The sequence below is a fragment of the Pelodiscus sinensis genome, chromosome 14 (genome assembly GCF_049634645.1).
Source record: "Pelodiscus sinensis isolate JC-2024 chromosome 14, ASM4963464v1, whole genome shotgun sequence".
Lineage (NCBI taxonomy): Eukaryota > Metazoa > Chordata > Testudines > Trionychidae > Pelodiscus > Pelodiscus sinensis.
In genome coordinates this window covers 35341227-35358871 of record NC_134724.1, presented here as the reverse complement: position 1 = coordinate 35358871, position 17645 = coordinate 35341227, and the positions used below count along the sequence as shown (strand labels likewise).

Genomic DNA, 17645 nt, shown 5'->3' with positions numbered 1-17645 from the left:
CAGACACACCTTCTGAACCCCGACCAGGATTGTTCTATCTGCTTCCCAAAATCCATAAACCTGGACACCCCGGACGCCCCATCATCTCAGGTATCGGCATGCTCACTACTGGATTATCCAGCGATGTAGACTCTCTACTCAAACCCTAGGCAACCAACACTCCCAGCTATCTCTGAGATACTACTGATTTCCTGAGAAAACTACAAAACATCGATAACCTCCCTGATAATGCCATCCTTGCTATCATGGACGTAGAAGCTCTCTACACCAATATTCCACATGAAGATGGATTACAAGCAATTAGAAACACTATCCCAGAGGATACCACTGCCAATCTGGTAGCAGACCTATGTAACTTTGTTCTCACTCACAATTATTTCCAATTTGGGGACAACTTATACTTCCAAATCAGCGGCACAGCCATGGGTACCCGCATGGCCCCACAGTACGCTAACATATTTATGGCTGACTTAGAACAATGTTTCCTCAGATCCAGTCCCCTTTTACCCCTTCTCTACTTACGCTACATTGATGACATCTTTATGATCTGGATCCATGGCAAAGAAACACTGGATACATTCCACAGAGACTTTAACAACCTACACCCCACCATCAATCTCAGCCTGGACCATTCTACACGAGAGATCCATTTCCTGGACACCACAGTACAAATCACCAATGGCAAATTAGACACCACTCTCTACAGAAAACCCACTGACTCCTACAGTTACCTACATGCCTCCAGCTGCCATTCAGAACACACCATACGACCCATCGTCTATAGCCAAGCCCTTAGATACAATCGCATCTGCTCTAATCCCACTGACAGAGACCAGAAACTTCAGGATCTCTACCAAGCATTTATTTACCTCAATTACCCACCTGGAGAAATAAAAAACAAATTGAAAGAGACAAACGAATACCCAGAAACCATCTACTTCAAGACAGACCCAGGAAAACCAACAATAGAATACCATTTGTCATCACCTATAGCCCCCAACTTAAACCCGTCCAACGCATTAAAAATAAACTACAAACTATACTGGAACAGGATACTACACTCCGAGAGGCTCTGGGAGACAGACCCATAGTCTCCTATAGACAACTACCTAACCTCAGGATGATTCTTACGAACAACCACAGGACATATCACACTAATACCAACCCTGGAACTTTCCCTTGCAACAAACCCCGGTGCCAGCTTTGTCCTCATAATTTACTCTGCTGACACCATTATTGGACCCAACCATGCCAGTTACAAGATCAAGAACACATATTCCTGTTCATCCAGAAATATAATTTATGCCATCACGTGCCTAAAGTGTCCATCTGCTATGTACATTGGACAAACGTCTCAGACACTTTGCCAAAGAATCATTGCACACAAAACAGACATAAGACTCGCTCACAGAGAGAAAGCTGTTGCCTGCCATTTCAGCCAGACTGATCATTCACTTAATGACCTTAAAACATGCATATTGCTTCAAAGAGACTTTAACTCCAGACTTCAACGAGAAGCTTCAGAATTGTCATTCATGCTTAAATTTGACACTTTACGTATGGGTTTAAACAAATACTTTAATTATCTCACCCATTACAAAGATAGCTTCCCTAATTATCACCCCTAATGCCATTACCTCACAGAAACTTCCCCTATGTCATTACCTCACAGAAACTTACCTTCCCCCCTCACCTCCACTCTGTTCTAAAATTTGATTTGTCAATTTCACATGTGTTCACCTTTTTTTGATTGTATCACTTTGGTATCTATGGTTGTGCCGATTTTCTTCCACATATTGATCTGAGGAAATGGGTCTGGCCCACGAAAGCTCATCACCTAATAAACCATCTTGCTAGTCTTTAAAGTGCTACACAGTTCTGTCTTTTTTTTCAGCTATACCAGAAGAGGCACTGTGAGCTAGTTTCCTGTATCAGTATGCTCCACTAATTCAAGTGAAATATACGGCTTGGCATCAACATGGCACTTTGCCATGGCACAAAAAAGAAAAAAAAAGCACTTCCCTTCGAAAAGGTAAACAGTGCTTCCCGAACTGCTTTACCTTCCAATTATAAACAGTCAAGCAACTAGAAAGTCTCCAGTGGGTTGGCTGCCTTCCTTCCTGTAAGATCCCTCGGGGAGATTTTACTACCAGCCCTAGCATGAATGAGCCTGGTGCCAGCTTTGCACGTAACCCATTGTTGTGTAACCCACACTGCCATTTGTTGTTTATTGATTTCTGTCACACAAGCACTGTAAAGGGAGAACTATGGTTCTGACTTAGCACGCAAAAGGTCACCTAAGGGTCAGGTGCAGCTGTTTTAACCCCAGAAAACTTCTCAACACATTCCTTCATGGACTTAAGTGCCCCTTTCTCTTGCAGCCAACATCTCTTGCATCCTACAGCTGACAGTCACATTTAATCTGTTCCCCAAACCTGTGCGTTTCAGAGAGGTTCTGTGCAATTCAAGCTGTCATGCAAGGTACTCGCATTTAATCCAGAGGGTTCAAAACCTTCTCTCCACCAAAACCATGGAGGATGGAAGATGACCAAATATAGGTAATTAACACCTGCAGATGTTTAAAATTCAAGCCTGCCTTATTGATTTCCAAAGATTTTCAGACAGTCGTAAGTCAATAATAGAAGATTTTTTTTCAGAGTATGTTGCAACACAACTGTTCTCGTCTCTTGTGTTTAAAGACAAATAGAATGGACTTAAAGCACTCTTTGCTAACTACAAACTACAAAAAGCCTAGCAAAATGCTATGAAGAGGTGTAACTAGCATACAAATTTCAGTCAATGAGGTCAAAGCAAAGCAGCAGTTCAAAGAGGTACTTTCAGAGAGATGGCTCATGGGATAACACTTTGGAGCAGCTGGATGTAATTAAAGAAAATTCAGGAAACTTACCAAGTTCAGTGAGATTTAAGAGACTTTGGAAGGGAAGTGCTAGAAGTACCATCAAATGAAACATTTAAAACTACACGGGATTAAAATAGTAGCAAATATACCCACTGGATGATGGACTAGATCAGCGTTTTCCAGCCACGGGAAAAAAATACCGGGCCTCAGCATGGCTGGTGGCTGCCAGGAGGGGAGCAGAGCGGGGCAGACCAGAGCAGGCTGGGAGGAGGTGGCAGCGGGGAACCGGCTGCCAGGAAGCAGGGTTGGGGACAGCAACCGGCAGAAGCAGGGTAAGGAGTTATGGGGCTGTCCGGCGGCTATCCGGGCGGGCGGCAGAAGCAGGGTTGGAGGCTGTGGGGCTGTCCTGCGGAGATCCGGGCAGGCGGGCGGGCAGCAGAAGCAGGGTTGGAGGCTGCGGGGCTGTCCTGCGGAGATCTGGGCAGGCGGTGGAAGTAGGGTTAGGGATAGCAGGACCGTCCCATGGCGATCCGGGCAGGCGGGTGGGCGGCGGAAGCAGGGTTAGGGATAGCAGGGCTGTCCCACGGAGATCTGGGCGGGCGGCGGAAGTAGGGTTAGGGGTAGCAGGGCTGTCCCACGGAGATCCGGGCAGGCAGGCGGGCAGCAGAAGCAGGGTTGGAAGCAGCGGAGCTGTCCATCAGAGATATGGGCAGGTGGTGGAAGCAGGGCTGGACGGGGGGCTGGATGAGGGAGATCAGGAGGAGGAGGACAGGAGAACCAGCTGCTGGAAGCAGGGGTGGGGGGGTTGTCGAGGGAACAGGGATGACAGGGGAGATTGGGGGGGGGGGAACCGGTCACCGGAAGCAGGGCTGGACGGGGGCAGCAGGGCTGGACTGGGGAGATCAGGAGGAGAAGGGGGTGGGGAGCAGGACTGACCTGGGCACATGCAGATCCTACAGACCCTGGCAGATGAGAGAGTCTGGCCAGGGATTCCATTTTGCCCCCCCCCTCCCCCCCCCCGCACATACCCTCCCTCAAGTAGTTGCGAACTGCCTCAGGCAGCGTGAGCACATCTACCAGCCAGGCAGTTCCCAGCTAAGGACTGATACACCTAATTATAATAAAACGTACCTAATTAGAAAATACCAGGCATTTTATATGTCTGGTAATTTCTCAATTTGTTTCCCAGACAAAACCCTCAAATACCAGACTGTCCTGTACAAAACCGGACACCTGTCAACCCTACCCTTCCTTGCACCCTCCCTCTTAGCCAGATACCCTAGCCCCAATCTGCTCCTGCTACCGCTTCCTGGAGCATGCAGTGCCGGGTCCTCCAAGCCCTGGCCCAGGCTGGGTGGAGGATGCAACCAGGTGAAACACTGAAAATGTATTCATTTTTCATTCTTTTTTTAATATGCGTTTATATTTTTGGGCTGCAAAAAAACTACTAAAAATGGGTTCCAACTAAAGTAAAAAGTTTGGGAAACCCTGGTCTAGCCAGCTTTCTATCCATCTTACAGTCCATTTATCCAATGCATATTCCCTTAATTTGCTGGCAAGAATATTGTGGGTGACTGTATCAAAAGCTTTGCTAACGCTGGCACTGAGGGCTTTGGGAGGACCAGAAACAACTTATTTGAATATCCATCATTTGCTTAATGAATATGCAAATTGATGTTATCCGTCCTCCAAAAGCTCGTGAATGGATTTACTGGTCCCCATGTCAAAAAGTTTGGGAACCCCTGCTGTAGCAGATGACCAACTCTGACAGAATGGCTAGCACAAGCTTATTCCTCAGTTCTGAATGGCTGTATCCTGAGTAGGGATGTTAAGATACCACGTAACTGAATAATCGTGGAACTGCATCATTTAAAAAATCTCACGATTAATCGCAATTATTTTTTAATAGTTTAACAGCCCTACTTTCCTAGCATGTTATTTGGCTCTCTCATCATGTGTCACCGGGATCCGAGGCTTAGCATTCTTTAAACTAGTATTATGAAAACACTTGCAAATCTATGACATGTTTCATCAAAGCACTTGATGAAAGGTAGATTTAGCCACTGTGATCCACATCCATACATAATCAAAGCATCAACAACTTGCTCCAATTCACTTCTCGTACTCTGCATCTTCTTCTTGTTATCTGTCAAGTCATAACCACCATTAAGTTCGTTTGCTAACGCCATGGCTTCTCTTATCAGCATAGCACAGTACTTTCCAGTTTTCTTACTGCTTCCAGTATCAACCACTGACACAGAAACCACAGTTATTTATCACAGGATCAGTGTGCAGATTAATATAAGATTATTGGAGTACTGTAACTGCCCATGTAATCTGTTGAGTGCTTCCACCTTTAAGCCATTAGTAAGCTACTGAAGCCATTGCAATCTAAGAGTTCACTTGCTACCAGCTTTCAACTGGGTGCTTTGTTGTCTGGCCTTAAGAAGCAGATCATTGCTTGAAAAACTGGGTACTTTATAACAGAAAAGGGAATTTAACAGCCATAAAAAATGCTGGAATTTTCAAGTCTACATTTTTTACAAACATATCTATTTGTGGTTGAAAACAAGTGAAATTTCCTCCTTATTGTCTCTGGCCAACCTGAGGCTTTCTTTTTATATTCTTTGGCAATAGCAAGTACTTTCATCCACAAAGTTTAGTTAAACATATATGAGCATTAGTCAAAGTCAGTGGCTTTGGTCTCTCTCGTTCTTTTCACGGCATTTTGCAAAATATTTCTTACACGTACGGTCTGCCTTCCCACGTTTTCTTTGCAACTTCGCCATCTTCATTAACTTTCTCAAAATAATCATAAATTGGATCAAGTGGTCTTCCACCTTTGCTTATACTGAAATATTTTGACTTGATTACCGAGCTGAATTGTAGCAGTTGCAATTCCAGTCAACCAGATCAAGAGAAAGAGGACTGGATGCTTTGTTTGGCAGTTTACCTCAAACAGAAACAATCTTCTGAACTTAGGAGATCCCAGTCTTTGCTTGCAAAACAAACACACGGTTTTCATTGCCAAAAAAGGAAAAATTCCCAGGTTCAGAAGTTTCAGTTTCTTTTTGAGGTAGCCAAGGGAACAGCATACAGCTTCTTCTTGTGTTTCGTTTTATTTCCTTGAACTAAAGTGACCATATTACAGGTTGAACCTCTTTAGACCGGCAACATCTGTGGTCTGGCATGATTTTAATTTATCATGGATGAGGCCAAGTTTCCTCTGGTCCCATAAATTTTGTTTACAGCCACCAGAGCTGGCGCTCAGTGGTCTGTTATTTAGCTCTAATTTAACGCTAAATGTCTTCTAAGAGCCCAGTAAACAGTGGAAGAATTGTCGATGTAATGCTGCTACACAATATCGACCTCCCGTGGTTCAGCAAATTCTCTGGTTCGGCACTGGTCAGGTCCCAAGGATGCTGGACTAGAGAGGATCAACCTGTACTGCATAACTAATAGCAAAATGCTAAACATTTGTCACTACTTTTCATTTGTCTATTTTAATAATTTTATTTTTTATACTTTCCCAGTTTAAAACCAGCATCCTGAATTGACCTAGTTTTTCCTGGAAAACTGCCAACCCTGGCTGAAAATTTTAGTGCACAAGATAAATTATGACTTAAGCAACATCATAGACTTTGTGGAATAAATCTCATGACAACCCAGAATATTGCTACAGTGTGTAGAGCATGTCAGGAAGGACAAGCAGGGAAAAAAGAAAGGTGATGTTGTGATATACACCAAGAACACAGGCACTTTGGGCTGAAGTCCCAAAGGAGGCCAAAGACAGAAAAGATGGAAGTTTCTGGGTAAAGAAAAATAAAGGGGGGAAGAATGAAAGGAACAGAGTGATTTCAGAAGAGGTCATGAGGTATTTCTACAACAAACATCCAAAACATAAGGGGAGTAATTTGGAACCTTAACTACCCAAATACAGTATCTGTTTAACAAACAAACAAACAAACAAACAAACAAACAAACAAACACACCTCACACATTTTGAGATCTTATTGGAAAATATTGGGGACAACTTTGTACTTCCTCCGCTTTCTGAAACAACACGGGGGATGGCCTTTTGAGACTTGATTCTGATCAACAGGGTTGAATTGGCTGTGAATCTGAAGATGGAAGGCAATTTGGATTAGAGAGATCATGAAGTGATGGATGTTGTGATTTTAAGGAAAAAAGGAGTAAAAACAACAAAATATGGACACAGGACTTCAAAAAAGCAAACTAAAAAACTTAGGAGCTGGTAAGTATGGTCCTATAAGAAGAAAACCAAAGGGATAAAGGCATTCAGAAGAGCTGGTAGTTTCATTATGAGACTATATTATAGGCACAACGGCAAACTATCCCAAAGCAAAAGAAATATAAGAAGAATAGTAAACAGCCAATACAGCTCCATTAGGAGCTCTTTTAATTACCTGAAAATGAAAGTGAACCCCCTACAAATGTGGAAACAGACAAACTACTAAGGAGAAGTAAAAAGAATAGCGCAAGCATGTAGGGACAAAATAATGTTTTGCCTTAGCCTGAGTTACAGCTAGGGAGAGACAAACAAGAAACACATGAGTCGCAATGGAAAGATTAAAGAAAACATAGGTCCTCTGCTGAGTGGGGAAGGAGAGCTAATAACTGAGGACATCAAGAAGGCTGAGGTGCTTAATGGCTATTTTGCTTCAGTTTTTCACTAAAAAGATGAATGGTGACTAGATACACAATTAATATTTCCAAGAAAGAACAGGAACACAAGCCAAAACAGGGAAAGAACCAATTAAAGAATGTTAGACATATTCAAGTCAGCAGGGCCTGATTAAATTCATCCGAGGGTACGTAAGGAACCAACTGAAACAACTTCAGAACCATTAGTTACTATCATCAAGAACTGCTGGGGGACTGCTAGATCAACAGTAGTGAAGAGCAAATATCACACCTATAGTGACAAAGGTGAACAAAGAGGACCCAGGGAATTGTAGCTCAATCAGCATAACTTCAGCCCAGTCCCCTGCATGTTTTCCATGTCCTCCAATACCTTGTACTCATTTCCACATCTCTTTCTTTTCCCCAGAATTCTCCATCACCTCTGCACAACCCCCCTTTCCCCCATACATCCTCCAGACCCTTGCACACACAAAACTTGTGTCTTAGTCCCCATACAGAATTTTTCCCTGCTTTCAACTTGACAGTCTATGTCTTTGGGGAGAAAGGAAGCAGCATACTCATTCCAGATATGACCCCATCCCACCTCCTAAATTCTCATCCCGGTCCTACCTCTCGCCTCTGGATCAAGACAGCAATCACAGCAGCAGAGTCTGAAGCCGGGAACAGGTCAGTCTATTTTTTTAAAATACTGCTCTATATACACTTGAAAATAACAACTTCAGTGACATTCTCCCACTATGGTACTCCCCTGCCTCCCCTCAAAAAAAATAAATCAGCATTTCTCAACAATGTCAACAAAAAACACATGAATTTGATGCAGCCCAAACCATTTTGAAAATAAAAAAAATCCCAAGCTACTTGTGGGTGGTTCTAAGTGAATGGCAGTGAAATGATTTCCAACTTTTCTGAATTCTACTAAGATTACAAGAAAACTTTGAGACAAGATGCAGCATTTTAACAGTTTGAGAGACCGGTTTCTTGTTGCGCTATTTGGGAGAAAAGATCTCAAGTCAGACCTATTGTGAGAAGCTAGCGTCAGCCTTAACTCTAGGGAGGCTAAGCTGTCCTGAACTCTAGCATGTAATTTGCCTCTTCTCACCTATGCCACTGTAGATTCTGAAGGCTGCTGGGGCAGTTGGACTTAGCAAACAGAAATATCTGCCCACAAGCCACATAAGTGTTAACAAGTCTTTATGGTCAAACAATGACATCATAAAAGCTAGCTCATGCCTGCAGACTAGCCGTAGGAGCAGCCTTTCAGGAACAGATTTCAGAGCACACAAGCACATACTTAGCATTCCCATGGAAATCAACAGGGCTAGGCACATGCTTCTAGGGTCTGCTAGATGTGGCAGGCCCAAGATTTTATTCAAAGAATGACAGCACTCAACTGTTCCTTCTAATGCTTTACAGCAGCATGTGAGGGTAGCACATACTACGGTTTAAGGCAATGGCTCTCAACCTTTTCAGATTACTGTACCTCTTTCAGGAAGTTGATTTGTCTTGCGTACTCCACATTTCACTTCACTTAACTACTTGCTAACAAAAATCAGACAAGTGTCATAACACAGCATTGCTGAAAAATGGTTGACTCTCATTTTTACCACAGAATCATAAAATAAATCAGCTGGGATATAAATGTTGTACAGGGTTGAACCTCTATACTCCGGACTTCCCTCGTCCGGCAACACCCATTGTCCAGCATTTGTGGGCGTTTTGGGGCTGGAGCACTCATGGGGAAATGCCGGGGGTCCTACACTCAGCAACTCCGTACCGAGCTCCCGGAGCACAGCAAATAGCTGATTTGCAGCATTCAAAATCGTGAGAGGGGGAGCAGGGACAAGGGGAGCTCGTGGGGTGGCGGCAGAGCTGAGAGCACAGCCTGACAACCACCAGGCTCCACTCTGGTCCCCAGCCACACACAGCTCGGCAGCCACCATGACTGCCACCGCCTCTTCCCCTGAGCACCCTTTGTCCCCCATTCGGTCAATGCCGGCCCCTCTGCTGCTGCTAGAGTGGAGCCCCGCAGCTGGCAGCAGCAGAACAAGCATTGGCCTCCCTTGGTCTGGCAAGTTCCCTGGTTTGGGACTGGTCAGATCCCCAGCATGCTGGACCAGAGCAAAGTGCTCGACAGGGAGGTTCAACATGCACTTACATTCCAGCGTGTAGTATGTAGAGCGGTATCAACAAGACATTGTCTATATGAAATTTTAATTTGTACTCACTTCACTAGTGCTTTTTACATAATATGATGCAAAACTAAGCACGCCTTCCCTGCCCTCCTTCTTGTTGCAAACATACCTGTAGAAACCATTCTACTTATCCTTCATATCCCTTGCCAGCTACAGCTCCAATTGCGCTTTAGCCTTCCTGAGCATACCTCCGCATGCTCAAGGAATATTTTATACTCCTCCCTAGTTATCTGTCCAAGTTTCCTTTTTGTGTTTAAGCTAACCAAAGATTTCTCTGTGAAACCAAGCTTAATAGCAAGAATATTTGCTAGTCTTTCTGCTCACTGTGGTTTGTTTCTGGTGCCCTCAATAGGACTTCTTTAAAATACAGCCATATCTCCTGACCTCCTTTCCTGCTCATATTAGTCTCCTCAGGATCCTCCCGATCAATTCCCTTTATGGGTTGGGAGCCATTGACCCACAGAAAAATGAGACAGGGCCCACATGCAAATGAGAAGGAAAAATACCTCATTGATATTGGTCCCCAACTCAGAAGCAGGAAAAAAAAAAAGCCCTCAACTAACAATTCAGGGCACCAAGGTTCCCCTCGTGCTCCAGACCTATGGGAGCGGGGAGGTGTCAATACTCAGAGCTTTCCCCTAGGGCTGGATTAACTTTTCTGGGGGCTGAGGTCTAGTAGATTTTAGGCTCACGGGTGGGGCCAAAATGGAGGGTTCAGTGTGCTAGAGGGGGCTACCATGCACTGGGCTAGGGATGGGAAAGCAGAGTCAGGGTGGGAGGGAGGGGGCAGGGGACTGGGACACTTATCTGGCGCAGCTCCCATTTGGCGGGGGAGGGGGAGCAGGTGGTTCCATGCCACTCTCCATACGCAGGCACTGTCCTTCACCGCTCCCAGTGGCAGAGAAAAGCCCTGTGGGCGAGCACAGGGACAGAGCTTCCCAGGTCCAACCCTGTGAGGGGTGCTGAGGCTCAGAGACTCACAAGCAGGGCTGGAGCACAAGTGCAGCCTTGCGGAGGGCTACATCAAGGTAAGCCAGGGCTGGATCCAGTCTGTGGGCACAGGCTCCCCCATTCCTGCCAGAGGGAGTCAAAATCTGCTTTTCTGAAGCCACAGGTCCGTGTTCGGCTGCTCTCCTTTCTTCCTTTTGTCAGGATCCTAAATTCAACCAACTACAGCTGCCCAGGTTGCCACCTACTTCTACCAATTCTTCCTTGGTTGTTAGCAGCAGGTCAAGAGGCCTCCAGCATTTGGTTACTACAGCACCTGCACCAGGAAGTTGCACCCCCAACGCTCTCCAAAACCTTCCTGGATTGTCTGTGCACTGCTGTATTGTTCCCAGTGGATGTTGGGGTGTTTGAAGTCTCCCCTGAGATGAGAATCAGGACCCACAATCTGGAAAATGCTATTAGTTGTCTGAAGAAAACCTCATTTACCTCAACCTCCTGGTCTGGTGGTCTACAGCAAATGCCCACCATAACATCATCCTCAATGCTCTCGCCGGTACTCCTAGTCAATAGATTCTCAACAGGTTTCTCTCCAGTTTTGTACTGGAGCTCAGAGCGATCATACTGCTCTCTCACATACAGTACATCTTCCCCACCTTTTCTCCCCTCCTATCCTTCCTGGACAGTTGATACCAACAATGGGCAAGCCAGGCTAGTGAGTGGGCTGCACGAATGGTCCTCCATCTCAGTGGGCCACACGACTGTCGCAACCAAGATGGTCTCCCAAGATAGGGTCATTTTGCTAAATGTACTCGCATGCCTAGAATTTGTGGGGTGTGCCGACTGAACCCTAATAGCACATTGAATGCAGAGGGCTATTACAGTCAACGTTGTGTGCAATCATCACGCACCTCACTTTACATGCATCTTGCTGTGGGAATACTGGTAGGAAAAACACTATGTGTATGGAAACCCTGCACGTGGGTAATGGTAAATAAAATGTCTTGTGGGCCACACACAGAACCATGATTGTTGCCCACTAGTGGTTTATACCCATCCATGCCAGTGCTCCAGTCACATGAGTTACTCCACCAAGTCTCTGTTATGCCAATCACATCATAGTTCCTTGACTGCCAGGACTTCCAGTTCTTCCTGTTTGTTTCCCAGGCATCTTGCATTTTGTACAGGCACCCAAGATAAGCAGCTGATTGCCCTACATTCTTAGTATGGATCAGGCCTATCCTGCTACACCCTCTTTCTTGTGTTTTCCTTCTCCCCACTTACCTTGGTCACCCCTTCCCCGTAAACCAGGTTTAAAGCCCTCCTCACTGGGAAGCGACTGTCTGGGAAGGTGTACGGCAGAAACGGATGTAGGGGTTATAGTGGACCACAAGTTGAATATGAGTCAGCAGTGTGATGCCGTTGCAAAGAAAGCAAACATGATTCTGGGCTGCATTAACAGGTGTGTTGTGAGCAAGACACGAGAAGTCATTCTTCCGCTCTACTCTGCGCTAGTTAGGCCTCAGTTGGAGTATTGTGTCCAGTGCTGGGCACCGCATTTCAAGAAAGATGTGGAGAAATTGGAGAGGGTCCAGAGAAGAGCAACGAGAATGATTAAAGGTCTAGAGAACATGTCCTATGAGGGAAGGCTGAAGGAATTAGGTTTGTTTAGTTTAGAAAAGAGAAGATTGAGGGGGGACATGATAGCAGTTTTCAGGTATCTAAAAGGGTGTCATAAGGAGGAGGGAGAAAACTTGTTCATCTTGGCCTCTGGGGATAGAACAAGAAGCAATGGGCTTAAACTGCAGCAAGGGAGGCTTAGGTTGGACATTAGGAAAAAGTTCCTGTCAGGGTAGTCAGACACTGGAATAAATTGCCCAGGGAGGTTGTGGAATCTCCACCTGTGGAGATATTTAAGAGTAGGTTAGATAAATGTCTATCGGGGATGGTCTAGACAGTATTTGGTCCTGCCATGAGGGCAGGGGACTGGACTCGATGACCTCTCAAGGTCCCTTCCAGTCCTAGTATTCTATGATTCTCACTAGGATAGCAAATTTGCCTGCAAAGATGCTCTTCTCTCTCTTTGTTAGGTGGATCCCATCTTTTCCTAGCAATCCTCCTTCCTGGATTGCTATGGTCAAAGAATCCAAAGTCACTTCCCCTACACCACTTGTGTAACCATGCATCTGCCTCCACAATTTGATGGGCCTTACTCTAACTCTACATGGGCATTTTCCTTACAGGGAGGATGGATGAGAACACAATTTGCACCTCAAATGCCTTTATTCTTCTTCCCAGAACCACACAGACTGCTTTGACTGGCTCAAGGTCATGTTTGACAGTATCCCTGGTGCCCATATAGCAATATAGGAAGAGGTAGCGGACGATCAGTCTTGGCAGGTGCTCCATCACATCCTGAATTGTAGGGCTAAGCAAGCAGTGCACTGCTGGAGTTTCCTGATCTGATCAGCAGATCGATGACCCTGTCCTTCTTCAGAGGGTGGTGGTTGTCAGGGACTCCCATCTCCTCCTCTTGGGAGTGGGGGTTGTGGAGTCCCCACCCTGAAGACAATGCATCCCATGTCTTCTGGTTGATGGGGTCTCCTTTTGATCCCTTCCCTCAGAGGTCTCTTCTAAAGCATTCTCCACCGTAGTACCTATGCAGATCCTGAAATGGTGCTTACCTCTCTCTGCATTAGGGGTACTGGAGTTCTCCCCTTGCTTATTCTGAAGGACATACACACTCTATTTTCTTCCCTGCTCTGCACTGCCTCCTCTGATTCTTCAGCATTCTGGGCCTGCAATACCAAACAGACTTCTCTCCAAAAAGTCTTGATTTTCTCTGATGCAAGGTAGGGTATGTACTTGGGCCTCTAGCCCTTTAACCTTCTCTTCCAAAATGGAGACTGACTTGTACTTCGTACAGATGAAGTTGCTTCTGTCTTCTGGTAGAAAGACAAATGTGCCATATTCTTTGTAAGTCACAACAGCCGATCACTCACTATCCATAGTGTCTTCCTTAAGAGCCTCTTCAGATGTTGTATTTACTGCTCACGGAAGCCTGAAAGGCACAAAAACTCTTTGGGAACTTCCCCTGGGTGGACTCCATAGCAAACTCCCTTTGTTTACCGTTCTTTCGTTTCACAAAAGCTGAACATAAAACTCTGGTACACAGCCCAGTGCAAGACTTTTCTCTTCCACTCCCGGGCCTGTTCCATCCCGCAACACCTACTCTCACCTGCACTATTTATTGCATTTTTATCCCACTATTATGGCAGCAAGTTCTGCAAGACCAGTCAGCTCTCAGTCCCACTGCAGGGCTATAGTCTGATCCGGCTAGGAATTCTAAACTGTTGCTAAAAAATACACCCACTGACAAAAAATTAAAGCTGAAAGGTACCTGGAATTGATTTAAAGTAATTCTCAGTTACTTGTGCTGACTTGATGTGAACTGACCTTTTTGTCAATGCTGGTGGAGGTATTATCATGCAAAGTTATTTTGTGTAGATTATACATTAAACACTTGGCTATTTACCACTGTATCCTGGATTCTTATAAAAAGTACCTCACTTTCAGAAAACAAAATAAATTGAAATGACAAGATCCTTCTACCCCTGCAGACCCAGTCCTCCCACCAACCAACTGAAGGGCCAGCACAAGTGTGTTTTATGTTACTGCGAAGGATGTTAAATTTCAATTAATCAGATAATCGAATAGTCGATGGAATTTCCATCAACTACTCGATTAGTGGATAAGGGGGGAGGCTCACTATCCCATTACACCTCACCCTTTGAAATGTACAAGAGCCGTGGCAGGTCGTGTACATTTCAAAGGGAGAGAGGCAGCAGGAACCTGCCAGGAGCAAAGCACTCCCTCCTGCTGGCACAGGTTCCCTCTGTGCTTCTTCCTTTGAAATGTACAAGAGCCGCAGGCAGCTCATGTACATTCCAAAGGGAGAGGAGCAGCAGTGGGACCAGCGCAAACTGGACTGTTTCAATCCCCGCTCATGCCATTTCCCCACTGCCCCCTGTGGAGATGGGTTAGGGGTGGAACCTGCTTTTAAGCAGGCTCCCCCCAGCACCGGCTCATGTTCCCCGCACTTGCTGCCTCTCAGGTGGAGAGAAGCGCCTAGCAGAGTTCCTAGTCGACTAGTCACTTACATTCTTAGTAGAATACTGCGAGTGAAAATACGTTCTGAGTGGGATGTGCATGGTCTCTATCAGATGTCATGAGAGCCGTCGTCTACTCTGAGAAACTACAGATGTACATTTTGTCATCAGTTTCCCCTATTATTAAGATAGCTAAAAGCAATCACTGAAGACAAGTGGCAGTTTTAAGCTCTAACAAATTTAGGGGTAAAAACATATTTGACAGCTTGTAGCACTTTCCCAAACATCTTCACAGGGTGGGGAAATTAATGGTGTAGAAACAAGAATACCAGCAATAAACTGTGTACGTCTACCCAGCACTATATTAAATGCCCATTTCAGGACAGTGGAAGACACAGCAGACTGAGGGAGTCCATGAACACCAGGCTAAGGAGAAGGGAAAGCTGCTGAATGGGCACTATACTCACAGGAGTTGTGTCTACGACGGAAACCTTTGGACTGATTCAAGGATTCCACATGTCGTTCCATGTAACTCTTGGAGCACTGCTGCTGTTGTGGGGAGATGACAACTTCATGATTCTTCAGATCTGTTCTCCTTGGGATAGCTTGTGGGGCACTGCTGGAAGAGGTCGGCTTCTTTAGCAATTTGCCAGCACCATTCTGATTGGTACCCACTTGGCACCCAACACCAGGACCGCCCAGTTCAGTATGCTGCAGGTCCCCACTCTGTTTGCTGTCCCCAGGGCCTGGGATCTGCAGAATCTTCAGCTCAGTAATGTCAGCTGCCCTAAACATGGAACAGAGAACAAGAAGTGGGAGTCAGCATTGGCGTTCAGCTCTACAGAAATCAAACCTCTAATAGAAAAGCACGTTGGAGTCTGTGGCAGCAGCTTAATTCATTGGAATCCACAACAAACAACACTAACATGGATTACAGTATTTAGGGATGTTAAATATCGGTTAATTGAATAGTCAATTAACCTCATGAATTTTTATTGGTTACTCAACTATTCTACAGTCCCCAGAGGTGAGGCTGGCAGCCAGTGTGCTCCGGCCCCACTCCGAAGGAGCTCCCTGCCACTCTGCACTGCTGTCTCTGTGTCAGATCTAACAATTGTGTCAGAGGCAGCAGTGCAGGGTGCCAGATGGGAGCTGATCCGCAAGGGGAGTCAGTTTGAAAACCAGCTTCTTTCACAGACCAGCTGCTTGTCCAGAGGCGGGGCTGAGCACCCAGACCAAGTGCGAGCAGGAACTAAGCCAGGCTGCCTGCCCACCTGGCTCCTAACATGCTTTAAATGAAGAGTTCCAGCAGGGGTAGGTCCCGGACCTGGCCTGAGCTAGGCTGCTGGCCAGCCTGCTAAAAAAGGTACTGTTGGGGGTGGGGGGAAATGCGGATAATCTATAACATTAGCCTATAAGCAGTACTGGAAATTATCCACACTTTCACATGATAAAGAAGTGGGTGAAAGCTGTTACCTAGTCACTCCTGAAAGACTGGGTATAAGATTTGGTCTTTGGCTTTTCATTTGATTATTCTTCATAATCTTAGGAATATATCTATTATACTCGGATATAAAGGTAATGATATTACCAAGACAACATTACATGGATTCTTCCTCCAATTTTCTCCTGTCCCTCTTCTGTGTTTCAACTCTTTAAAGAAGAGAGATTCCCTAAGGTTGCTATTTATCTTTGCTTATAAATAAAATATGGTTACATCTGTGTATTTGTGGAAATCATTTAAATGTGTGTATTAACTTTGCCAACCTGCACTGATAATAAAATATCTGAAGACTAATCTTTACTCTTCTGCAGTAACATAATAGAGAGATGGGGGCAGAGGTAGAGGGCAAGTAATATAGTATAACACTAGTTCCTACACAGCAGTCGGCGTGTTAGTTTTGGAAATGGTTGGTATGCGTCTCCAGGGCCAATCTGCACCAAATAGCATCAGAACTACAGAACAGGATTATTGTGCCAAAAGGAAGAGAATTCTTGTCAGTGTGATAAAAAGCCATTCCAGATGGAGAATAGCTGCAAAAGATAAGAAAGACTTGAACATAAATATGCAGCTGGAGCCATAAGAGAGATTGTTTGGGGGAAGGATCTAATTTAAATGATTAGCAGCACGACTTTCACTTCAATCATGCTTTAACGAACACAAAAATTCAACTTGCCCCAGGCAAAATTTCACAAGATCTCCCAAAAGTCCCATCTAACCATAAGCTGGATGACAAGTAATACACAGTGACCCTGTGCAGACACCCATTTTCATCATTCCTGCCAACATGCTTCTATTGTGACCTGCATCTGTGGTCACATTGTAACTCAAACAGCCAAAAGCCCAATGGCAGCATCTCTTATTTTCTGTATAGGGACTACCAAAAAGCAACAGGGGTACTTTTCTTGCCAAGAAAATGCAGTAATGAGGTGTGATGCAAAATGCCCGAATTTCAGCCATTCATAAAGTTTGTCTGGAAGAAGCAAAGAGAGGAGACACTACCTGAAGGTGACCTCTGGCACGATGCACTTAACCCCATTATGGAAAGGCCGCGTCAAGGAGATGGTCTGGTTGATCTGATCCACAGCTGAGACTCGTCCCTGATAGACGCCCAGGCTATCACCACAGTTAATGGACACAATGCTTCCAAGCCAGTCTGTAGCCATATTTCTGAGATGTGAACACTGTAAAATGAAAACAGAATTGGCTGGGAGGGGGGAAAAAATTGGGAGAATGACAAACCTAAGTAGCACCAGCTATATCTCCCATGCTACAATCCTGAGCCACATATAAGCACTTACTTCAGTGGCCTGTCTTTTCATAGTGGGACAGGGATAATACCTATGAATGCTGTAAGATTTTATTGAGGTTGC

General features: G+C 45.2%; 1 protein-coding gene across 4 annotated transcripts in view; it reads right to left on the bottom strand.

The window, feature by feature from the left end:
- EDC3 (enhancer of mRNA decapping 3) overlaps positions 1-17645 on the bottom strand; it is a 56165-nt gene that overhangs the window by 32135 nt on the left and 6385 nt on the right. For 2 of the 4 annotated variants that reach the window (XM_075897430.1, XM_075897429.1), the window contains exons 2-3: positions 17275-17456; positions 15239-15558 (exon numbers count right to left, since the gene is read on the bottom strand). In XM_075897430.1, the coding sequence (XP_075753545.1) occupies positions 15239-15558; positions 17275-17438 (484 nt within the window). In that variant the 5' untranslated portion in view covers positions 17439-17456. Of the gene's footprint in view, positions 1-8624; positions 8944-15238; positions 15559-16948; positions 17025-17274; positions 17457-17645 lie in introns of those variants that run through there. The other 2 variants (XM_075897431.1, XM_075897432.1) reach the window with 2 other exon arrangements.